Below are 25,798 nucleotides of genomic sequence, written 5' to 3' on the forward strand. Positions count from 1 at the left end.
AAGACCCTGTCTCAAGGTGGGGTGGAGGAAGCCAGGTTTTGTGACACAAATAGCTTATAACCCTAGCATTTAGGATGCAGAGGCAGGATCCCAAGTGTAGGCCAGCCTGGACTACATAACCAGACCTTATATAAACAACAAACAAATGAACAAAACAATAAAAATTAGAAATGATGAAAGAGGGCTAGAGAGGTTAAGAGTCATGGAGAAGCTATAAAGAACCCGAGTTCAGTTCCCAGCACTCACCCCAGGTCCCAATGACCCAAACCCTCTTCTGAACTGAGGGCACTTGCACTCGCATGCACACTCTCACCTAACAAATACTGATGCTCAAAGTCACTGGTCACCAGAGACCAGAGACCAAAGCCACAATGAGCCTCCACTTCACACACATGCAGTATAGGAATGGAAACTACAAAATCCCAGAGAGCTGGCAAATTCATACTCAGACAATTCTGGTAATGTATTAATACATTATTACTCAGAACACAAGAATGACGAGTCCACTATGAACCATTTAGCAACGTTTATGCCATAAAAAGTTAAGCAGTTCCTAAAAGAAATTAAAATTAGCCGGGCGTGGTGGCACACGCCTTTAGTCCCAGCACTCGGGAGGCAGAGGCAGGCGGATTTCTGAGTTCGAGGCCAGCCTGGTCTACAAAGTGAGTTCCAGGACAGCCACAGCCAGGGCTATACAGAGAAACCCTGTCTCGAAAAACCAAAAAAAAAAAAAAAAAAAAAAAGAAATTAAAATTATCATATGATTCAACAGTTCCATTCTTAGATGTCTAAGAAAACCTGAAACAGGTATTCAGACAAAAATCTGCATATGAGGAAGCTGAGAAGATGGCTCAAAGGATCAGTGTGGAGTTTACCACACAAGACCAGAGGTTCACACCCCTAGAACCACATAAAAAGCCTAAGTGTGGTGACTGCCTGTGGGAAGCAGATGCTCGAGGTCTGTGGAGATGGCGCAGTTGTTAACATCCCTGCCATGCATGCAAACCACAGAACCTCAGTTTGATTCCCAAGCAAGCGCATAAAGAGCTGGACAGTGACAGGAGCCTGTAAGCCCTGTGATGGGCTTGCAAGAGACATGGGGATCATAGGGCTTGATGGTTAGAGTGGTTGGCCAGTCCACCCTAAAGGAAAGCACAGGTCCCGGTAGAGACTGTGTGTGTGTGTGTGTGTGTGTGTGTATACATATAAAATCTTATAATATGTCTTATAATATATATATATATAATATTATACACACACAGTGAGAGAAACTCAAAATAAGGTAGACAGCCTCCAAGGAATGGCAGTCAAGGCTGACTCTGGCTTCCATATGCACATACATGCACCCCATAAACATAACACACCCTCATCCCCACAGTCCCCCTTAGCGAGGGGGGTGGGGAACACCCACACTGGCTTACCTGGGCATAAGCCAAGTTGAGCACAGTTTCGGAGGCCAAGTACTGTAATCGGTATTCTTTGGAGAGGGCCAGAGCTTCCAGGAGCACAGGCATGGCGATGGTCGGGGACGAAGATCTCCAGTACAGCTCTGCCACTGATAGGAGGACGCTGAACAGAGAGGAGGGTGGGATGAGAAGGCCCGCCTTCCAGCCCCGGTGGCACCCCCGACAGACTGCTTACCTGATGACCATTTCTGTGTTCTTTAACTTCTGACAGTACGACAGTAACTTCTGCAAAAGCTTGTGTGCCTCTGTCATTTGGTTCTGAGCTTGCAGTACGACTGCTTTCCTGAAACAATCAAAACAAACAGTAATGGTTACACAGAGGTCTGCAAGCCTTTCAACTGTAGCCATTTGGGATCAAGGATTTATCTCCTCAGCATGACTGCTAACTTCTAAATTAGAGAAAATAAACAAAAAGCCTAGAGAGATGGCCCAGCAGTTAAGAGCACGGTGGTCTGCTCTTCTAGAGGTCCTGAGTTCAAATCCCAGCAACCACTTGGTGGCTCACAATCACCTGTAATGAGATCTGATGCCCTCTTCTGGGGTGTCTGAGGGCAGCTACAGTGTACTCATATACTCATATAAATCTTTGAAAGAGAGAGAGAAAGAGAGAAAGAAAGGACTATCAATTATCTATTTTCTTATTTCCTAAACAGAAAACAACAACAAATCACACCCTTGACTTTTTCAACTAAAGCTGAAAGTAAATTATTAATTAATACACAAATGAAAGTATAGCAAATATAAAACTATTAAAAATTATTTTGACTGAGTTTGAGGCCAACACGGTCTACAGAATGAGTTTCAAGGCAGCCAATGCTACTCAGAGAAACCCTGTCTTGAAAAACCAAAAGAAAGTGCTAGAGATATGGCTCAGTGGTTAAGAGCACCAACTGCTCTTCCGAAGGTCCTGAGTTCAAATCCCAGCAACCACATGGTGGCTCACAACCACCTTTAATGAGATCTGACGCCCTCTTTTGGTGCATCTGAAGACAGTTACAGTGTACTTAGATATAAAATCTTAAAAAAAAAAAGAAAAAGAAAAAATACGGTGGGGGTGGGGGGGGGGGAAGGTGGCTCAGCAGTTAAAAGCTCTGGTTGCTCAGTTCCAGGCACCCACACCATCCAGAACCCAGTTACAAAGGCTCTCACACCCTCTTCTGACCTTCAATGGTACTAAGCACTCACATGATGCATACACATATATTCAGGCAAAACACTGACACACAGAAAATCAAGGTAACTAATTAGCGTTAAAGCACCTGACACTATGTCTGACGACCTGAATGTGGATCCCCAGAGCACATGCAAAGCTGGATGGCAGCACAGCATCTGCAATCCTAGCAGAGAGATGGGAGAAGGGGAGTCTGCAAGAACTCGAGGCCAGCTGGCCTGACCTGAGCAGAGGTGAACAAGCACAGGTGACCGCCACACACACCACACACACACACACACACACACACACACACACACACGAACCTTGTTTGTTTATTTATTTTTGTTTTTTTCTTTTCTTTTCTTCCCCCACCAGACAGGGTTTCTCTGTATAGCCCTGGTTGTCCTGGAACTCACTTTGTAGACCAGGCTGGCCTCGAACTCAGAAATCCGCCTGTCTCTGCCTCCCGAGTGCTGGGATTACAGGCATGAGCCACCACTGCCCAGGGAGATCTTAGTTTATATTTATTTGTTTCTCTGTTCGAGACAGGGTGTCTCTTGCAGCGCTGGCTGTCCTGGAACTCACTCTGTAGACCAGGCTGGCCTCAGACTGCCTGCCTGCCTCTGCCTCTTGTTTTGTGCTGGCAGCTGTCCAGGGCTCTTACCTGTATACACCTTCTATGCCATTAAGCGCTGTGATTCCTGTAACAAGTGAATCAGCCAAATGGAATTTGCCATCATTCATTGCTCTGTCAAACTGTATTTTTTGATCACACAGCATCCATAACTAAAGAAAAATTAAATACAAAAAAAATTCACATTATTGTTGCAAAATCCTTACAATTCACATATATGTTGGAGGTTATTTATTGATTTATTTAATGCTACAAGCAATTTGCTTTTTTGCAAAAAGCAAAGAGAAGCCCACATTTGGTGGTGGCAAACATTTATAATTCCAGCACTTGGGAAACTGAGGTAGGAGGATCAAGGGTCCAAGGCCATTTCGAAGAACAAACACAAAACACAAAGCAGCTCCAAGCCCACCTTCCAGCTCACACTGTACTTTACCCTGATGGTCTTCAATTCTCTGTCCATTCTTGTCAAATCCTATTTCCCTCCTGTTTTCCATACTAAGCATTCACCTTGTTGCCTGCCATTCCCATTCACGATTCCCAAACTTTTCTAATACTCACCCTTAAACATCATACGGAAGGAGGCTGGGTTTGGTTTCTAATTTGGAGACAGGGTCTCAGGTATTGCAGGCTAGCCTCAAATGTTCCATACAGTCCAGTATGAGTCTGAACTTTCGAAAGATTTATTTTTGCCAGGTAGTGGTGTACCAAACACTCGGTAGGCAGTCAGGTGTGTGTGTGTGTGTGTGTGTGTGTGTGTGTGTGTGTGTGTGGTACTGAGGATTAGACTCAGGACCTGTGGATGCTCACTAAGCTTACATCCCTCCCCAGCTATGATTTTGAATTTTTGGTCATCCATCCTCAATACTGCGATTACAGGCAGCTAGGGACGAACTCAAGCTTTATGCTTGCTGGGCAAGCACTACCTTCTGCTTGTGTAGCTATCTTGTGATACAACTGATCGTGCTGTACGAGCAGGAGAAAGGCAGCCTACCTGGGCGTGCTGACTGTTGGGTGGAAATCGGTCCTTCAAGTGCTTTAATACTTCACCAGCAGCCGCAAAACAGCCCTAGGACGGAAAGGCATGGTCTCATTGGCATACCAGTTCTGACAATATACCCGCTCACACACCTAGGAGGTTCACGTGACCTCCCTGTTCTTCCTTAGTGAGCTAGTGAAGATTTTTTAAAATCACCCGGGCATGGTGGCGCACGCCTTTAATCCCAGCACTCGGGAGGCAGAGGCAGGCAGATTTCTGAGTTTGAGGCCAGCCTGATCTACAAAGTGAGTTCCAGGACAGCCAGGGCTACACAGAGAAACCCTGTCTCAAAAAACCAAACCAAAAACAAGAAAAAAACTTTTTTCATGTTAAAATATGAACTTTAATCATAACAATGTTCTGAAAATAGTTATCATCACCCTCTGTACTCAATTTGGACAGATATATACAGCCATGATATACACATGTATGTATACATGATGTGTACCACAGAACAGAAACGTTCAAGAAATGTTTATACTTGGCCTCACAGTTAAGAAGCCAAGGTTTCGCTGGGCAGTGGTGGTGCATACCTTTAATCCTAGCACTTGGGAGGCAGAGGCAGGTGGATTTCTGAGTTTGAGGCCAGCCTGGTCTACAGAGTGAGTTCCAGGATAGCCAGGGCTACACAGAGAAACCCTGTGTAGAGAAGCCAAGGTTTCACTGTAGCCTAGCCTAGCCTAGAAGGCAAGGCACAGCTAAGCCTGGCAGAACTCCCCATTCCTCCATCTCCCAGGTACTGAGCCTGCAGGTGCCTGTCCTGTGCCTGGCTGAGAAACTGTGCTGAATTATACAGAGAAGCAAAGTTCTTTCTAGGAGAAAAAAAAAAAAAAAAAAAAAACCTTAAATAAGACAAAATTACAGCAGCTCTCGTGGCTCATGGCTGCACCATCAGCACTTAGGAGGCAGAGGAGACAACAGTTGTGAGTTATAAGTCAGCTTATTCTACCTGCTGAGCTCCAGAGCAGCCGGGGTCACAAACTTACACAGTAATACTCATCCAAACAAAATAAAACAAAAGCACGCACAGTTGCTTGTAATCCTTCTCAAAGAGAATCTCAGATATGTTTGACACATCTTCCAAGACTCTTTGATGCTCATAAATATAAAAATATAGAGGTTCCAAAAATAGCTATACATATTATTTTCTTGTAAAATATGTGTAACACTGTAACTGCATGATTAAAATTCTATAAGTCATGGAGTTTTCTTTTTGTTTTTTGACAGGATATCACTATTTGCCAACCTCTTCTCCTCATAAATGCTGGGATTAAAGGTGCACTCCATCTCATCAGGCAAAATAAATTTTTGAGTGATTTAAATTTTCCAGTATTAATATAACTCTATTATTAGCATACCTTATAAGGTAGATAAACTGATACATCAAAATAACCTGGGCTGGAGAGATGGCTCAGAGGTTAAGAGCACTGACTGCTCTTCCAAAGGTCCTGAGTTCAATTCCCAGCAACCACATGGTGGCTCACAACCATTCGTAATGAGATCTGATGCCGCCTTCTGGAGTGTCTGAAAACGGCTACAGTGCACTCACATATAATAAACAAACAAACAATAACCTGTAGGCAGTCTGGTTGTCTCTAGTTAATTCTACTTTATAAAGTTGCACTAACCATTGGGGGAGGGGATATAGCTCTGCATACAGATGTGCACAGCTGTTCCCTCATAGGCAGAGACATGAAAGGGATTTTTTTAGGTCGTGAAAACTTTTGCCTCATTTCCTGGCTGAAACTATCTCACTGTCGTGATTTAGTCAGTGTGTGTACCCCTACATTTGTGTAGCTAGAGGACAATGTGCAGGTTAGAGGACAATGGTGCGGGGAGGGAAGAGCCAGTACCCTCCTTCTACCACATGAGCTCCCGGCTTGTCAGGCTTGGCACCAAGGCCTTTACCCAGTTAGCCATCGCGCTGACCCCACTGTCTTAAATTTAATTTCAACATGACTGAGTTTCTCTTCTCTGTTTTGGCATCCATGTTCTTCCATAAACCAACACGCGTGCCTTTCTTACAGACATGTTGTGGGGGGCTATCTTTTTAGCTAAGGCTTTTCTTTTTAATATATAATTTATGTCCATTGGTATTTTTTCCTGCATGCATGTCTGTGTGAGGGTGTCAGAAGCCCTGGAACTGGAGTTGTAGACAGGCGTGAGCTGCAAGGTAGGTGTTGGGAATTGAACCTGGATTCTCTGGAAGAGCAGCCAATACTCTTAACCACTAAGCTACCTCTCCAGTCCCTTAGTTAAAGCTTTTCAATTTTCTCTAATCATTCCATCAAGTGTGAACTATGCAGAACGATTGCACAATTAAGCTTTTATTTGAAGCAAAAACACTGAAAGACAACAGCAAATGATCATTTTGCTTCCATAATTTTTACAGCCAATCCTGTCCATTGTTTTCTTCTGTCAGAGAGCAAGGGCAGGACTGAGATGGGCTGTCCAAACTTCAGACTAAGTAAAGAGATTTTGTACATACACACTGCAGTCACTTCCCCTTGAGACTTAGAAGGGAATAGTACAGGAGGATCGTCGGTCAGTCAGTCAGGACAAGAAAGGGGCCGATAACCTTGGAGAAAGGGCTTAGTATGTCCTCTGCAGTTATGAATTTAATCCCAAGAAAATTAAGAAATGAAAAACTGGTTGTGGTAATGTGAGCTTGTAATCCCAGAACTAAAGAAACACAAAGAGGCGGATCCTCAGGGCTTGCTGGCCCAGGCCAGTGAGAAACCCTGTCTCAGAAGGCAATGTAGACAGCACCTACAGAATGACACCCATGGTGCCCTCTGGCCTCAGAGCTGGTTTAGAACTCTACCGTCCTACCTCTGCCTTCTGTGCTTACATACAGAATTGTGCTGAAATTTCTTTATCGTCTATCTTTTCTCCCGATACCATAGTTAAGTGGCACATTTAGTAAAGAGTTTGGGCCAGGCAGTAGTGGCATGTGCCTTTAATCCCAGTACTTGGGAGGCAGAGGCAGGCGGATTTGTGAGTTCGAGGCCAGCCTGGTCTACAGAGTGAGTTCCAGGACAGCCAGGACTACACAGAGAAACCCCGTCTGGAAAACCAAAACCAAAAACAACAACAACAAAAAAAGTTTGAGGAGCCCATGGGACACACACACACACACACTGCAGAGGAGGAGGGAACACATGAAGCTCTGGTGCCAAGAGGGAGGAAACAAACAAACAAACAAAAGGGTAACATGAGATTCCTAGAAGACAGCAGAGAGTAAATACAGATGGTTTGCCCTTTGCCCTGGGAAAAGATAAGAGGAACAAACACCTCAGGGAGCATAGGACGACAGCAGCCAATGGGGACACACAGGCCCCATCAGAGCCCAACCTTCCTGTGTTAGTCAGAGAGATCTTTACTGTAGATGGGGTCTACACCTAACAATGATGGAGACCACAGGGTGAGGAGAGGTACTGGGAGGAAGGAGCCTGGCCTAACCCGCAGCTTGCTCTGTGAGGAGAAGACTCAGTCTCCATAACTCTCTTCCAGGAGACCTTTGAGCTAAGGGGTCTCTGAGGCAGCATCAGGACTTTAGCTTCCTATGAAGAGAACTGTGTATAATTATGTGGGACAAAAGTCAAGGTCACGTCCAATCCTCACTGTTCTTTGGGCTGGAAACAGAACTGACATGTACTGGTAGATAGACACTTAAATCCCCTGGACCTCAGAATCTTTTTGTTGTTGTTGTTGTTGTGGCTGTTTTTCAAGACAGGGTTTCTCTGTATAGCCCTGGCTGTCCAGAAACTCACTCTGGGGCTGGTGAGATGGCTCAGTGGGTAAGAGTACCCTACTGCTCTTCCAAAGGTCCAGAGTTCAAATCCCAGCAACCACATGGTGGCTCACAACCATCCGTAACGAGATCTGTCGCCCTCTTCTGGTGTATCTGAAGACAGCTAGTGTACTTACATATAATAAATAAATAAATCTTTAAAAAAAAAAAAAGAAAGAAACTCACTCTGTAGACCAGGCTGGCCTCGAACTCAGAAATCCGCCTGCACTGCCTCCCAAGTGCTGGGACTAAAGGTGTGCGCTACCACTGCCCTGCCAGATTCTTATTCTATGGAGCAGGAATAAAAGACACTGAGCTCATGAGGCTACAAAGGATTCAGCAAGCTAACACACACAAAGCATCCAGCGCAGGCCTGGCTCAGAGCCACAAGAACAACGTTATCACCGTGCTGCCTGGATTAGCCAACTCTCCTCTCCACACACACACAAACATCTCTGCTGCATTAAGTTTCCATCTCCTTTAGTTTACCATTTGGTTGTTTTTGTGACAGGGTCTCTCCAGCCAGGATAGCCCTGGCTGTCTGGGACCTCACTATGTAGACCCGGCTGGCCTCGGGTGCACCACCATACCCAACCTATTCCGCTTCTTGAAAACCAGTAGCCAAGCTCATCTCATGTTCCCTTCACCGATGTCAAAACATCCAGTGTTTGACAAATGTGGCATATTCAAACTATCTCCATGGGGGATTTCATTCTTCAGCAACCTACACCAACCAGGCCCACTGAGACATACCCAGTGCTTTTCTCAAGCACGAGAGGAAGGAAATGGCAGAGCCCCAGTGCCCCAGAAGCACTTCAGGCCCCCATGTTCCACCCTGGAGGTGTGGCCACGCTGGGCCAACGAGAGCGCAGACCTCTGTAGAGACCATGGAGAACGGGCTTCCTTCCAAGCCGCTTTCCTCAGCAGTGCTGCCATAGCAACAGAGCACACACTAACACAACCGACCTACCTGTTCCGCATGGAGCTCTGCAAGATGGCAGAGAGCGACGGCAAAGGACTCAGTATTGTTCTGCTGCACACCCGCATTCAGCGACTCCAGGCTGTTCATGCTCAGCAACATCTGGGCTTGCTGCAGTGCCATGGTGCTGGGTGAGGAGAGGAGGGGACAGGTCCCCCTTTATAAAGGGAGCAGAATGAGGCTGACCCTGAGCCATGCCCTACAGTTATCCTCAGTGGAGAGGCAAGAAAATTAACCCTTGCGGCTCTGGATGTGTGGAAGCAACTCCTCCCCATGCCAGCTCTCCGGCCCTCAGGCCGAGGAGAGCAGAAGTATCCTGGGTATGCAGGCCCCAAGGAAATGCAGAGTAGCAACATAGCTGGGAGCACTTGGCACCCAGATCCCCACCCCCACCTCCCCACCCTCGATGTTCCCTGAGGTCACAGGATGCTAATTAGGTTTCACGGGTAAATTCAGACCCGATGCCATCCTGGCACCGGCTGCTCTGGCAATGCAGGCAGTGGCCAGTGTCGGCAGCTGTTTCAGAGCACACCGTGCCAAAAAATTATCTGAAATACAAAAACAAGACTGGTAAAGAGGCGCTCCCTTCATTACGGAATTCCTAGAAACAGCAGGTTGTCTAGGGGATGTGTGAAATTAAGACTGGGCTCCAGGGGAAAGTCTAGTTCAGAAGTTTACTTCCAAACTGCAGTGGCTGAGTGGAAAACAGACAGTGGCTGCAGCTGTCCAGAGAAGCAACCTTGTCTACACAAGCAGCTGTGTGGAGGGGCGCTGGACTTGCACAAGGAGGCCATGCAGCATGCGAACAGGAAGGGGGGCTCTTAGCTCAGGGTCAGGTGGTTGAGGTGTGAGTGCCAGCTGGTCACTGCTCAAGTATACCCATGAGCTAGAGATCAAATGTGCGAACCAGATGAGAGATCACCCACCGGTTGGTTAAACACAGAGCAGCCGGGGACAGTAAACTGTGAGCGTGGGGAAGACTTTGCTAAGTTCATGCAGACTACAAAATGTCTCCAGATGATGAAGCATCTTCTCCAACCCCCTCGGTGAACAAACTCCAAAGGGGGACAAGCTTGCACAGGACCATTTCCATAGTGCCTGCCTATCTCTCTAAAGGCTCCACACCTCCGTGGCTCTGGCAGTCTGCCTGGAGACCTACCTGCGGCCGTACAGCCTCCAGATGGCCGTTTTCTGTGCAATGCTGATATCGATAAGTTCTGACAGGCTGTGTTTCCAGTGCAGGAGGTCAGAGTCCTTTAGGGCATCCATCAGTTTGTTGGCCGTCTTCCCAGCAAAAGCTCTCTGTTGAACAAGGGACTGTATTCCCAGGGAGGCGAGGTACTAAGGGGACAGATATACCCACGACCCAAGATAGAGATTACATGACAGAATTTGTTTTGCTCTTCAGAAATGTGGTGGATTTCACATTTCAGCACATGCACAGTGACAGCTCTACTTAAAGAACCTATGACCTGACCTTAACCCTGACCCATGAGAGATGTGTTCCTGAAACGCTAGGGCTGAAAGAGAAGCAGAGGGTACATGGCAAAGAGCCAGGGCTTCAGCGTTAGGTAACCTGGACTTAGACACTGCCTCTGCTACTTACTGTGTGACTTAGGGCCAGTCACTTAGCTTCTTAGCTAAGCCTCAGCTTCCTCATCTGTAAAATGGGCATCAAACCTATCATAGAGAACCGTGGTAAGGATTACAATGAGATAATAGAGCAAACAGTGCTTGCATATTAGGTAACAGGACAAAAAGGGAAAGCCGCCTGTCATGAGCAACAAGTTCTCTTCTTAGCTTCTGTCTGGGATCCTCCTTGAGGGTAAGAAGCCCATCTAAACAGGCCGTTTAAATCCACAGCTAGAGTAGCTTTATCAGTCTATAAAGAGCCACTTCAATTCAGTCCATGTATGTTTCTTTCCTTTCCCAGAAGAAAGCACACAATAAACGCACAGACTGAACAAACACTACAGTAAGTTGTTCTCAATCTTGCTGCAAACTTCCAGAGAATGGGCCTAAGAGATCTTATGGTCTATGGTCACGGATTCAGCAGAGGCTGAGACAGAATAATGTTCTTCCAATAGCAGTCTACACCCCAAAGCCAGTCCTACTTTCTGCACACAGATCACGCCCTTTGCACGGCCTCTGTGTCACTGAAGTAACAACTCAGCCTTTTCCTGTCATGCAGAATGAGAGGAACAGGTCTTCCCGTCAGGCTTACTAGTTAAAACAAGGGTCAGCAAACTTTTTAGCAAGGGTGAGAGCAGATTTCATGTTGCAGGCCACACTTGGTCTCTGCTCAGTTGTGGCTGTTCTCCGGCTCCATCCATCTAAACATGTAAATGTTTTTTGGCTCAACAGCTGTATGCAGATGAACAGAGCACCAGACTTAACACACAAGCTGTAGTTTGCCAACCCCTGGTTTAACTTCAGCATTCCCAGGGCTGGGGATGTAGCTCAGTAGCACAGCACTTGCCTAGTGTGTGTGAGGTGCTGAGTTCTATCCCCAGTACTAGAAAAGAAGAAAAAAGCCATTTCTACAAATTGCCTAAGTGCAAATGTACTAAGTGTTGCTCAATAAATTAAACAAAGATCTCTTATCAAGTCGATAAGTGGAGCTCTCACAGATGTTATTAGGACAAAGGGAATAGAGAGAAACCTACCCAACAGAATTTAGTGGTGTGATTTATAATTAAAGTCAGAAAACAACCAACAACGAGACCACATGTAGGAATGCCCACTCTAAGTCTCGCCGGTTCATGACAAAGGTGGGCAGAAGAAGAGACAAAGGCTCAACACCACTAATTGTAACAATCTCACAGAAAGATGAGCCTTACCGGTAACCCAAAATGTACTGCTTTCTTCACAGAGTGCTCCAGCAGAACATAGCTATCGGCTCTCTTCTGCCCCAGCACATAAAGCCAGCTCTGGCAAGAGAGAACCATCAAAGGTGTCATAACAATGGCAACGGCGGATCTCAGTGAAATATCAATGTGGACATAAGGAAGGATTTTAAAGGGACAAGATAAACCCTCTATAATACTGTGCTATGAGTTTTGAGTGTAAATGAAACCCCTTAGGCATATTAAAAGCTTTATCGAAGCCAGACTGAGATAAACAAGCAATTGGTCGGCATTCTCTGACAGCCCTGAGTGGTAGACATGTCAGAAGGAAGCAGAAAGCCCCATCCAGCACTGAACTGAGCTGAGAGTCACGGGTGATTAAGTGTCTCTCCACCCTCTCTATACTTGGTAACTGTTTGCTACACCAGTATCTCACCCAGTTACCAGGAAAGTACATCATCTCATGGATGCCAACGTCAATGTCACGCTATAGAGATACAAAGTGCTCCAAGCAGAACAAATGCCACAAGTTAAGAAAACTATATGACTGTGGGGCCCCCTGTGTCCACCTACATAATTTACCCTCACTGCTAAGGACCTTTGATCCCACTGCAAAACCACCTGATTGAAACTGGGCCTTCGGGAGGCCAACTCAACCCCTGAGCAAAATCCCAAGACCAGAGGACGGCCTCACCAAACAGTGCTGCAGACACACGTGATCGTTGGACTCCTGGGCAATCCTAATTGCCTCCTGCAGGGCGAGCTCTGCCTGTTGACTAATGACAGACTAAACATTAATATCCCATTAACAATCACAAACATGCAAGCATCGGTAGGGGGAAGTCATCTGCACGCAGTTCGTCATGGGCAGGCCTCTAGCTGCAGCTACAGCTATTTAGGGACTGCTTTCTCTGCGGCTGCCCCAACCCCAGGAGCAGGACACATCCACGGTGGAGGCAGGCCGGCCCCTCTGGGGAATGTCTAGTAAAGGCAATGGTTTCCCTTGCTGCTTCTAAAATGTTTGTTCCAGCTCTCCAATGCCAAGAAGACAGCAAGGAAAGGACTAATAGTTTACTTTTCTCTATTTTCTGCATTGTTTAAAACAAAACAACAAAACCCAACCCACTATGTACAGTGCTATTTTATCATTATTAAAACAATAAATAAATAAACAAACTAACAATTTTCTGAAGCGTTCTGAAGATTCCTTTTTTGTTTGGTTTTGGTTTTGGTTTTTCGAGACAGGGTTTCTCTGTGTAGCCCTGGCTGTCCTGGAACTCACTCTGTAGACCAGGCTGGCCTCGAACTCAGAAACCCGCCTGCCTCTACCTCCTAAGTGCTGGGATTTAAGGTGTGCGCCACCACTGTCTGGTTTGAAGATTCCTATCTCTGGTCTTTTTTTTCTCTCCTCACATGCCAGTTGTCCCCTGAACATCAGGACAGTCTCCCCGAACCTCCCTGGCTTATGGAAGTCCAGCCAGCCTCACTGGGCCAGCGCCTCTGAAGACAATCCATTGTGCAGTTCGTCATTAAATACTGCTGTGTTTGCCTTCAGTTTACTTAACCTGTGGATTGTTTTTAACCATTTCACAAGGCTCTAAATGGCACAGGCCATGCCTTATGTTCTCAATTTCCAAGAGCAAATAAAAGAAAAAAAAAAGAAAGCTTTACTAATGTCGTCTGTCAGTACCTCCGTGTAAGAACCTCTGGTAAGGTGTCTCAGATGCCATTTGCTTAAGGAAGCACCTACACAACGAACGTTCCTTCACCACGAGCAACAGCCTCACAGGTGCAGTTTTAATTAAGTAGTCCTACTTTTTCCTTAACTGCTTGTTCAACTAGAGAAGCTGGCTACACTTCGCCTATGCTGCATTTCTTTCAAACTGCTTTCCATGCTGAGCAGAATATAACACCCTAGCCACTTGAGAGCAGGAAGCACACCTTCATACACAGGTCCTCAGTGTCACCAGTTAATACTGCTCCATTAAACAGCAGATGGCCACACAATGCTAGGCTTTGGAAGGAAGAGTTAGAGAGAACCATACAGTGTACTACAGCAGGACTAGAGACTACCAACTGGGGAACTTAAGAGAGTCAAGCAAACATGTTCAGTAAAAGAGCCTGGCATGGTGGTCTGCAATCCTGATCATTGGCAGGAAGATCAGGAGTTTTAAGACCAGGCTGGGCTACATGAAACTGTTTCAAAAAAGGTTAAAAAAGAGCAAGAGACAGCTGGATTCCTCTCTGAAATGTGCTGTGATGCCTCCTCACTACTCAGAGTTCATACCTGGTCTTCACAACTGAATGCTGCTCTCCATCACCTCCTATTTTTCTCACTTGCAGAGTCAGGAGCACACTGCTCAAACAAACTGTAAGCTCCCACTTTGGGATGTACTCACCGATGTGACTATTCCCTCCAAACACAGGCACAGGCCACTTGGCTTCTCTATGTCTGTATTCCAATCTTAGGTCAGCGGATGACAGACCAGACTAACCTGTGACCCTGACAACTGTGAAGGCACACACACCTGGAGCAAGACCAGAACACTTCTTCCGCAATGGCAGCCCCTTACCACAGTTCTCAGCCTGGCCCACACTAGCGACAATGCTGCAGCTATATTCATTCTATATCAATCTCTCACTCTCCTATGAGCCTCACGCCAGTGTTTCCCCTATTCCCACTTCTGCACTCCCTGGTACCCACAGTAGAGCCTAGGACAAAGTGTCTGACCAATAAGCAGCTATCAAAATGTCCAACACTACAGGGCTAGGAATGTAACTGTCAGCAGAGTGCTAGCCTTGCTCAAGGTCCCATCTCTAGCACCACACCACATAAACAGGTGCAGTGGTACACAGCTGAAACCCCAGCACTTGACAGAGGCAGGAAGATTAGAAGTTCAAGGTCATTCTTAGCGTTCAAGGCCAGTTGAGAAACACAAAATCCTATTAAGAAGAAGAAAGGTCTTGGGGCTGGAGCTGTTGCTTGATGGCAAAGCCCTTAATTAACCTGCACAGGGTCCTGTGACTATACCACGGTAAAGCCCAGTGACGCACAGCTACTAAAGCAAGAAGGGAAGGAGTTACTGTAAGATATTACGGAGCCTCACCTAAGCAGCAAGTCTGGAATCCGAGTCTGTGGCCTGCATCCCTCTGGTGCCACCCTGCTCTGGGCTTGAGCATCACTGGGCTCTTCTGAGGCTCTGCACAGCAGTGTGCTCTTCGCAGACTATGTCAGTTACCTGTGGCTCCTACCCTGCTTTAGCAACCACTTGTGCAGCCAAGCCAAACCTCTCTCACACAAATCTTTTCAACCGGAAGATGTCTATACACTTGCCCAAATTGTCTTGCCCCTGTCCTGAATACAAGTTCTCATGTCTTTTCCACAAAACAAAATAAACAAACAATAAAGCCAGGTATATAACAAAACCAATCGGTTCCACATCATGGCTGCCTGAACTCATACAAAAGCACACAGACCTTCCAAAGTCTGTGCCGCCATCTAGCAGCAGATACAACTTCCCTTGGCCTTTTAAATACTGAAAATAGCTTCTGCGGCACCATCACTACCTCCAAACGTCCTCTGGGGAACCCCTGACCTAATGACCTAATTCACTAAATGGCCTGATTGTTCTTAGAAGCAAAAAACAAAGCAGGCCCTGGCACTCAAGCATGAAACACTACATAGTGACTCCAGGGGGCACACTGCTAAGGAGGATTTTCCACTCATGAAAAGGATCACTCTGGGAGCTAGAAACAAATTTAGAAATCTCAAATTAGTTTCTCTCTCTATTTTAAAAATAAAATTGTTTTTTTCTTTCCTTTTGATGACTTGTTTTAGGTTTTGCTTTATGCCTGAGCCTTCTATGTAGCCCAGGCTAAGCCTTTTATGTAGCCCAGGCTGGCCTTGAGCTTGCACCTGTCCTCTTACCTCCAACTCCTCAGTGCTGGGATTACACACATGTGTTTACATGCGTGGAGGAGTGGGGATTTTTTTTTTTTGTTTTTTTGAGACAGGGCCTCACTACATAGCCTGAAACTCCCTATGTAGACCAGGCTAGCCTCAAACTTAGAAAATCCAAGTGCCTCGGCCTGAGTACTGGGATTATAAGGGTGCACCACTACTCCTGGCAATGGATTATCTTTAAAAATGAGTTTCAATTAACACTGAGACACTTGTCTTCTACATCCACATGGACAGAAGTCTATCAACTTACTAGTGACCGAAGCGGCAGTGCAGGGCAGCCAGGTTGAGAGCAGCATATCTCAGGCTCCGACCATAACCCTCTTCCCCATTACTTTTGCCCTCCGCTCCAGTGAGAATCAGGCGGTCAAAATAATGCAGGAGGCTGTGCGTTGAGCTGAAAACATCTTGAACACGGAGGTTGTTTAAGTAGCTGAGGTAATGCTACAACAAGAAACAATCAGTAGTCATGGAAACCATAGTTCAGCTTCGTCTTTTCTCCATAGGCAAAGTAGAAGAGATTCAAAATAGTGGCTTGGAACAGTCCACAGACAAAAGTTCCATTAGGTGTCTGTTCAGGTTTATGGTTTATCAATATATCTATTGAATCACACACACACACACACACACAGAGGCTACAGTGCCACTGGCTGTTAGGACCCACAAGTAACATGGAAGGGTAGCAGCCCTCCCAAACTGAGGTATTAAGGAACACTGAATTAATGAGAACCTGATTCCTGTACAAGTTAGAAGTTAACTCTTCTAACTGTGCAATGAGAATTAGCTGCCGCTAAGCTAACTCTTACCCTTTTGCTTTGGAGCGCAGAGCTAAAGCGCTCTTCTAACATGGATGTCTCAGTTACTGGGAAACAAAATGGAGCTGTTTTGCCATGAATAAAATCTGATGTCAAGTCAAATATCATCTGAAGATTACATTAAGAAGCTCACAGAGGGACAAATCTAATAGGGTATTGAATTTAAAAATTTGTTTGAAAACATTCACAAAGGAAGAAAGGAAAAGAACTTTTTAGCCCTCAAATGTTTTTATCCATCAGTCTACCATCTCCTGTCAAAAGCCATACCAAGGATGAGTGAGAGAATACAGTAGCAGGGCCTCTGGCGCAGGGACGGTGGGGGAGCCCTGCAGTCTGGGCCCTGCTGTTATCTTGCCAACATGATTCCTGTTAGAACCTAAAATCTGTGTGTCTCGCTGATACACTGAACAGCACTGTCCCTTCCTTGAAATTCAGGAACAAATTCTGAACAAAACTCACAGCTTCAGCAAAATCAGGATTAAATTTCAATAGGTTGTTCAATTCCTTCTGCAAGGAAGCTGGGGTGAGGGCTTTGGTCTCATCATTCTTCAGCAAAGCGGCCTGAAATTAAAACGACAGCACATTAGAATCAGTCAACCCAGAGGGAACAAAGTGACTAATCTTGCCCGACTGCAGCCTCATCAGCCTGAGCGCCTTTCCAAACACGCTGACCATGTTCACGCCAGCACACAGAGTTCCCCTCCCTTGGACACGAGCCTCCAGGCCTGCACTTCTCACCCACGAGCTCCTTCCAGACCCAGCAAACCCCGGCAGGCCCCAGTTTATAATTTATACTTCACTGTCGATCACTGAGGCTCTGCAAGGTCTCAAAGGCCATCCATGCTCCCCGTGAGTCCTCTGCACTCTCCCTTCCTACAGCACCTGATAGACTACACGTGAACTGTCACTTGAACAGTCAACACTGTGAACTCTCCAGACATATAATGTGTTCATCTCCTGGCCTGGCCTGCACATTGCTAGTTCACATGGATAGAATCAACAATTACACAGTACATGTTGCTATGGTTTGGATGTTCAATGTCTCCCTAAGAGACCAGGTTGGTTCCTAAATTGGCAGCAATGAAAAGTGCTGGGGACGTTTAAGAGGTAGGGCCTACACATGCACGCACACAATTATCAAAACCAACAAAACTAGATGAACTCAAGATGAGAAGAGAATCAGTCACCACTCAGATCATGAAGGGCCCTTATGAGGAAAAAAAAAGTTTAAAGACACTGGGAAATCCTCAAAGGGTCTATAAAAAAGTAGGACAAGTGGTAGGAATGATGTTGCTGGGCTATACCCTCCAAGGTACCCCTCAGACCTACACTTCCCACCCACATGCTGCATAGCTGAAGAAGGGACCACTTGTTTGAACATGAATTCCTACTATGATGTGTGACTCTCAGAGGCCCAACTCAATGAGGCCATGCAATTTTAGACTTAAATATTAAAATCTGTGAGTCACAACAAACCCTTTTTTAGTTCACAGTAGTCCATGTTGCCTATTTTCTTGGGGTGATACAAAACTGAATAATATATAATGTAAAAAACTAGCTATTGTTTTTTGTGGTTTTTTGGGGGGTGAGGGGGAGGTTGAGACAGGGTTTCAGGGTTTCTCTGGCTGGCCTCAAACTCTGAGATCTATCTGCTTCTGCACATATATATGCCTTCCCAAGCTGCGGTATTAGGAACACTGAATTAATGAGTGTTTTATATATTATATGTAATATTTATATACAAAAGAAATAAGATTAAAAATAGTACACACACACACATATATATGTGGTTTTTAAATTTTATTTATTTTATGTATATGACTACATATAGATGTCTTCAGACACCCCAGAAGAGGGTATCAGACCCCATTACAGATGGTTGTGAGGCACCATGTGGTTGATGGGAACTGAACTCAGGAGCTTTAGAAGAGCACTGAGTGCTCTTAACTGCTGAGCCATCGCTCCAGCCCCCTATATATTGATTTTTTTAAAGATAGCTTTGCTATGTAGCCTTCCCTGGCTAGCCTGGAACTTACTACATAAACCATGCTGGTCTCAAGCTAAGAGATCTACTTAATCTGCCTGCCAAGTGGCAGGACGAAAGTAAACATACCCAGCCAAATTAAATCTTTATGCTTAACTAATTATAGACAATTCATTCTATTTTTTTAAACCTTTTTCTTCTATTTATTTATTTATTTATTTAGTGTGTATGAGCACACTTTCGCTGTCTTCAAATACATCAGAAGAGGGCATCGGATCCCAATACAGTTGGTTGCAAGCCACCATGTGGGTGCTGAGAATTGAACTCAGGACCTCTGGAAGAGCAGCCAGTGCTCTTAAACACTGAACCATCTCTCCAGGCGCGCGCACACACACACACCTCAGTCCAATTTTTATATAGACAACTTTTCCTATAAGTACTTTTTCTTATTTTGGGAAACATGCTATGCAGCCCAGGCTAACCTCTAACTCATGATCTTCCTGTCTTGACATCAAGAATGTTGTGATCATAGGAAAGTAGCAGGAGTTTCCAATTCTGCTCGCTCACTGTTTGTCTCTCTCTCTGACTTTCTAAAACAAAACAAGGTTTCTCTGTATAGCCGTGGCTGTCCTGGAACTCACTCTGTAGACCAGGCTGGCCTCGAACTCAGAAATCTGACTGCCTCTCCCTCCTGAGTGCCGGGAATGAAGGTGTGCACCACCTGCGCTTGGCCTTTCTTTCATTTGGTTTTTTGAGATGGTTTCTCTATGTCCCCTGGCTGACCCCGATACGTAGACCAAGCTGGCCTCAAACTCAGAGATTCCATTTTTTCTTTCCACCTTCCATCTTAACTCATTTTTTAAAAAAAATTTTATTTATTTTATGTATGAGTGCGCTATCTGTATGTACACTTGCATTCAAGAAGAGGGCATCAGACCCTGGTATTGATGGTTGTGTACCACCATGTGGTTGCTGGGAGTTGAACTCAGAACCTTTGGAAGAGCAGCCAGTGCTCTTAACCACTGAGCCATCTCTCCCACCCCCTTAACTCACTTTTTAAAAGACAGTCTTAGTATGTAACCCAGAAAAATTCCATTAATTTTTTTCATTATAAAAAAGTGCCAAGGGGGCTGGTGAGATGGCTCAGTGGGTAAGAGCACCCGACTGCTCTTCCAAAGGTCCAGAGTTCAAATCCCAGCAACCACATGGTGGCTCACAACCATCCGTAACGAGATCTGGCGCCCTCTTCTGGAGTGTCTGAAGACAGCTACAGTGTACTTACATATAATAAATAAATAAATCTTTAAAAAAAAAAAAAAAAGTGCCAAAAATACCGGGCGTGGTGGCGCACGCCTTTAATCCCAGCACTTGGGAGGCAGAGGGAGGCGGATTTCTGAGTTCGAGGCCAGCCTGGTCTACAAAGTGGGTTCCAGGACAGCCAGGACTATACAGAGAAACCCTGTCTCGAAGAAAACAAAACAAAAAACAATCAAACAAACAAAACACAACAACAACAAAAAGATTATGAGGGGCTGGAAAAATGACCCAGCAGTTAAAAGCAACTGGCTGCTCTTCAGAGGTCCTGAGTTCAATTCCAGCAACCACAAAGTGGCTCACAGCCATCTGTGATGGGATTCGACATCCTCTTCTGGTGTGTCTGAAGACAGCTGCAGGTGGCACACGCCTTTAATCCCAGCACTCGGGAGGCAGAGGCAGGCAGATTTCTGAGTTCGAGGCCAGCCTGGTCTACAGAGTGAGTTCCAGGACAGCCAGGGCTACACAGAGAAACACTGTCTCAAAAAACCAAAAAAAAAAAAAAAAAAAGAACTCATATACATAAAATAAATAAATCTTTTTAAAAAAAGAAAGAATATTATGAGTAATTTTTTTTTCTTGAAAGGAACTGGCCCCAGTCTTTCAATCCTCCTGCCTCATCTTCCTATGTCCTGAGATAATAGTGTCACTAGACCTAGTATAATACTAAGTGGTATTAGGTAGTAAGGCATTTCACCTAGTTTGTTTTCTGTATATGTATGTGATTACAGGGATGAAGTTGGGTATAATGGCCTAATGTAATCTTAGCACTTGGGAGAAATTTCCAGGAGGATCAAGAGTTCCTGGGTCCAGCCTGGTCTACAGAGTGAGTTCCAGGACAGCCAGGGCTATACAGAGAAACCCTGTCTCGAAAAACAAAAAAACAAACAAACAAAAAAAAGAGTTCCTGGGTTACATATTGAGACTGTGTCTTTAATAAAATGAGTAAGAAGGGGGCTGGAGAGATGGCCCAGTGGTTAAGAGCACTGACTGGTCTTCCAGAGGACCATGTTTCAATTCCCAGTACCCACAAGGCAGCTCACAACTGACAGACAGACATGCAGGCAAAACACCAATGGTTTTTTTTGTTTTTTTTTTTAAAGATTTTTTTTTTTTAAGATTTATTTATTCATTATATGTAAGTACACTGTAGCTGACTTCAGACACTCCAGAAGATGGCTCAGTGGGTAAGAGCACCCGACTGCTCTTCCTAAGGTCCAGAGTTCAAATCCCAGCAACCACATGGTGGCTCACAACCATCCGTAATGAGATCTGACGCCCTCTTCTGGTCTGTCTGAAGACAGCTACAGTGTACTTACATGTAATAATAAATTAATAAATCTTAAAAAAATAAAAAATAATAATAATAAAAAAAGACTTATTTAAGGCTGGAAATGGAGGTGCACGCCTTTGATCCTAGCACTCAAGAGGCAGAGGCAGGCAGATTTCTGAGTTCGAGGCCAGCCTGGTCTACAGAGTGAGTTCCAGGACAGCCAGGGCTACACAGAGAAACCCTGTCTCAAAAAACCAAAAAAAAAAAAAAAAAGCCTTATTTATTTTTCCTATGTATATGGGTATCTTGCTTACAGGTCTGTCTGTACACCACACATGTGCAGTGCCCACAGAGGCCAGAAGAGGGCACTGGATACCCAGGAGCTGGAGGAATAGTTCTGAGCCACCAATGGTTGTTGGTGCCTTTACTCCTAACCAGCAAGCAGTCTTTCCAGCCCAGCCCTTTCTTCTTTCCACATAAGAACAGACGATAAACTTAGTCTCACCATCAAACAGTCTTTGAAATAATTTCTAAAGCAACTGTGAACTCTCACTCACATTCACTGCGAACACTTCCCCCATGTTGTCGTTTGCCTTGTAATTAAGTTAGAGAATGTGATGATGACAGGCAGACATTAAACTTCATGCTGAAAACCAAGTATCTCCTGCATGATTCCTTCCTTTGTGTTCATAAAGGCTTCCCCACCCAGAGGCAGTTAAAATGTAATACGGAGTGCCTTCTAGTCTAATTATAGAGTAACCTATAGCCTCTTAACTCTTTAACTCATCTGTAGGGCACCAGGGTGTGAGGAGAATCAGGGTGACAGACACTTCTTCCCCACACCACACACAGCTAATACAGCCAGTAGTAAGTTATGAAACCTGGGCTCTACATCTAAGGAAATCTGCATGTGGACTCTCTTCTTTGACTGAAAGTCACCAGAGGGGCAATTCATTTAGGCTAGGTTAGTTTAGTTTTGAGACAAAGTTTCATATACAGCTCTAGCTAACCTGGAACTGCCTGCTTCTGCCTCTCCAGTGGTGAGATTGAAGGCAGACATTACCACATCCAGCTAAAATTCAAATATTACTTCTTCTTTTTGAAAGAAGAAAATTTTGTACAAAATGAAGAAAAATAGAACAAAAAATTTAAGTTCTATTTTATATTAAAATACCATAGGGAAAAATAGTTTATGTTATTACAATAATAAAAACTTATGGCTTAAAGCTGTAACACAGTATATGTGGAACAACATATACCAGGATCTATAACCTGAAATACATTAAAATAAAACGACTGGCTGGGGAGATGGTTAAGTGGTTAAGAACGGCAGCTGTTCTTGCAGACCACACTTTGGTGCCCAACACCCATGGCAGGCAGCTCCCAACAACCACTTGTCTGTCACCCTAGCTCCAGGGGATCCAATGCTTGCTTCTGGCCTCTAAGGGCACTGCACTCATGCACAAACACAAATGCACACATAATTAATTTTTTAATTAAAAAGAGAATGTAGGCACACCGGCAAATCAGCACAAAGGAAGACAAGATAAAAAAACTCTTGTGTTTAGGCTACAGAGTGAAACAGCAGCCCTGCCCCAACAGATAAAATCTCATAGCTGGAAAGAGAATGTTGACTATTTTACAGAGTACAATATCACTGTGAAATCTCGAGAGTTACTATGGACAACACTGTACAACACTTTCACTGGATGTGGTGGTTCAAGCTTATAATCCAAAGTCTTGAAGGGCAAAACGAGAGGACTGCTGAAAGTCTGAGGCCAGCCTGGGCTACAAAATGAAATCCAATCCCAAACTAACAAAAAGCACATGGTAGGGTATGTGTCAGCTTGTGGGAGGCTGGTTCTCTCGTCCCACCATCCGAGGCCCAGGACTGACTCTGGTCACCAGGCTTAGCGACAGGTACCTTTACACACTGAGCCACCTTGTCTGCACCTGCACTCCTCTTTACATGTATGTTCAAAACCATCAAAAGGGCAAGATGGTGGGTGTAGAGCCCACTGTAATTACAGAACTAGAAAGGGAACAAGGGACCCCAGAGCAAGCTGGCTCGCTAGACTAGTCAAGCTCTAGATTCAACTGAGAGAGGCTGCCTCAGTGACTAAAGTGGAGAGCAATATGAGGGAGACACCCGACACCACACCAGGGCCTCTACGTGCAGATACTTGCATGGGGACTCACCACAGACATACACATGGGGGCAAAGTTCATTGGGGACATAACTTGGGGATCGGTTCTAATGCTTTCTCTAATTTTGGATCTCAAAAAGCTGCGCTTCCAGAGCAGAGGGTCCCAGACCCCAGCTGACTTTGATTGATAACAAAGAATTGCCATACAGCCAATGGCTAGCCAGAAAGATGGAGGTGGGACTTTTATATTGTGCGAGGGGCTGGGAGAGAGAAGGGGGATGGGAGGGAAACGCTATGATAGGGAAGGAAAAAAAAAGAAACTTAAAGGCCCAACAACATGTAAGAATCCAGGAAAGTGACCCTGGAGGCAACTTCCAGGTTGGGTCTGGGGTAACAGAGATGAACTATAGATTTTTTGTTTGTTTGTTTGCTTGTTTTTTGTTTTTTCGAGACAGGGTTTCTCTGTGTAGCCCTGACTGTCCTGAAACTCACTCTGTAGACCAGACTGGCCTCAAACTCAGAAATCCGCCTGCCTCTGCCTCGCGAGTGCTGGGATTAAAGGCGTGCACTACCACGCCCGGCTTGAACTATAGATTTTAAAAGATATTAACACAGGAATACCAGAGGCAGGGTATTTGTTAGCCAATGGGGATGTTTAGAAATGCCCAGACATTGAGCTAGTCAAGGCATATCAAAGTTAGCTTGTGTGTGTGTGTGTGTGTGTGTGTGTGTCTTTCATCATGAATCCAGAGGGCTCCAGCGGGTGGTTAGAAGCATAACCAGCTGGGAGCCAAAGTGGTTTTAACTAACCCACCACTACACACAACTCGGTTGGCGGGCTCAGGATAAAGGTTCGGTCCCCTTAATACTATAAATAAGTAAGTGCATAACTGCAAAAAGAAAGAAGCAGATCTGGACTGCTGGGGGATGGGCTGCTGGGCACACTCCACTGTGGAATGCATCTGCCTTCAAAGATAAAATGACATGCAGGCGAGGACTCACAGCCATACCAGGGAAGAGGAAAGAGCAGCAGGCAGCAGTCTTGTAAGTAAACTTACACAGACATGACAGTACAGCACATCATAGGACTTATTACATGTAACAAAGCCCCTGATAAGCTAGATAATTAACATACCTGCTGAGAGAGAAAAAATTCTGCTTGTTTTTGGGACAGAGGACCACTGCAAGATACTTCCTCTTCTCTGGAAAATGAAAACATAAAAATAAAGTAAAATAATAGTAAAGACTACACAGTAGTAAAAAGGGTAACTCTACAAATCATGTTCTTTAAAAGTTCAAGGCAAATTATGGTACTACACCCCTATACTTCCACTACTCATAAGGCTGAGACAGAAAGACGGAAAGTTCAAGGGCGGCCTAGACATCATATTAAGAAGCTATTTAAAACAAACAAAGAGGCAATGAAAGCAGGGGTTCAAACCCACATCTGTAGGTCACATGAAAACAACTCCATTATCCACTGACAAACAGTAGATAACCAACATGTGGTATGTACATGCAGTATGCTATTCAGCCTTGTTAAAAAGGAGGTTCTCAGGCTGAAGAGACTGACCAGTGTTTAGAGCATATGTTGCTCTTGCAGAAGGCCCAGGTTTGATTCCCAGCACCTACAGGGCAGCTACATGGAAGCCTTCTTCTGGCCTCTGCAGGCATCCTATACACCATGGGTCAATCTTGACAACACTGTGCCACATACAGCCCTCTACCACAGCTCCTGCACTCCCGGCACTCTGTATCGCAGTCTTAGTTTCATTAAGACAGGCTCTTGCTACATAGCCCTGGCTATCCTGGGATTCACTGCCTAGCCAAGGCAGACCAGGAACTCATAATCCTCCTGCCTCCTTAATCATTTCCTAGTCCGTGCCCGGTGTTGGAATTATACATTTTACCAAACATGGCTTCTGCCTCATTTCTTTGCCACAGTGACTCTCTTGAAAATTCTATATTGCTGGGCAATGGTGGCACACACCTTTAATACCAGTACTTTGGAGACAGAGCCATTCGGATTTCTGAGTTCGAAGCCACTCTGGTCTACACAGTGAGTTCCAGGACAGCCAAGGCTACACAGAGAAACCCTGTCTTGTGAAAAAAAAAGAAAAAAAGAAAAAAGAAAACTCTATCTCATTAGTTTAAACTTAGTTACTATCTATCGTCAGTCCACCCCTCCCTACTGGCATGAACACAGGAATTCTCTCCTCTCTGCAGAATGGGCAGCACCAAGCATCGTCCCTGGCACACGGAAAGCACGCAGCAAACACTTGGAGGACAGCTGAGTCCGGGGGACTGTATTACGTTCACACCAAGAGTTTCCTTAGATGAAAGGAGGCCTAGCGGCATCTCACAGCCTCAGGAACTTCACACTCTACAGGCCTATAC

At 45.1% G+C, this 25,798-nt stretch overlaps 1 protein-coding gene across 2 annotated transcripts in view; it reads right to left on the bottom strand.

The window, feature by feature from the left end:
- The window catches only part of Anapc5 (anaphase promoting complex subunit 5), a 33,581-nt gene that overhangs the window by 2,484 nt on the left and 5,299 nt on the right, over window positions 1-25,798 (bottom strand). Inside the window, exons 5-15 of one of the 2 annotated variants that reach the window (XM_021161783.2) lie at window positions 24,537-24,603; window positions 17,143-17,244; window positions 16,122-16,312; window positions 12,602-12,683; window positions 11,902-11,991; window positions 10,221-10,363; window positions 9,053-9,188; window positions 4,245-4,319; window positions 3,284-3,405; window positions 1,642-1,749; window positions 1,422-1,569 (exon numbers count right to left, since the gene is read on the bottom strand). In XM_021161783.2, the coding sequence (XP_021017442.1) occupies window positions 1,422-1,569; window positions 1,642-1,749; window positions 3,284-3,405; window positions 4,245-4,319; window positions 9,053-9,188; window positions 10,221-10,363; window positions 11,902-11,991; window positions 12,602-12,683; window positions 16,122-16,312; window positions 17,143-17,244; window positions 24,537-24,603 (1,264 nt within the window). Of the gene's footprint in view, window positions 1-1,421; window positions 1,570-1,641; window positions 1,750-3,283; window positions 3,406-4,244; window positions 4,320-9,052; window positions 9,189-10,220; window positions 10,403-11,901; window positions 11,992-12,601; window positions 12,684-16,121; window positions 16,313-17,142; window positions 17,245-24,536; window positions 24,604-25,798 lie in introns of both variants that reach the window. The other variant, XM_021161782.2, reaches the window with a different exon arrangement.

This window comes from Mus caroli, unplaced genomic scaffold (assembly GCF_978045245.1).
Source record: "Mus caroli unplaced genomic scaffold, Mus_caroli_1 scaffold_4, whole genome shotgun sequence".
In the NCBI taxonomy this organism is placed as follows: Eukaryota; Metazoa; Chordata; class Mammalia; order Rodentia; family Muridae; genus Mus; species Mus caroli.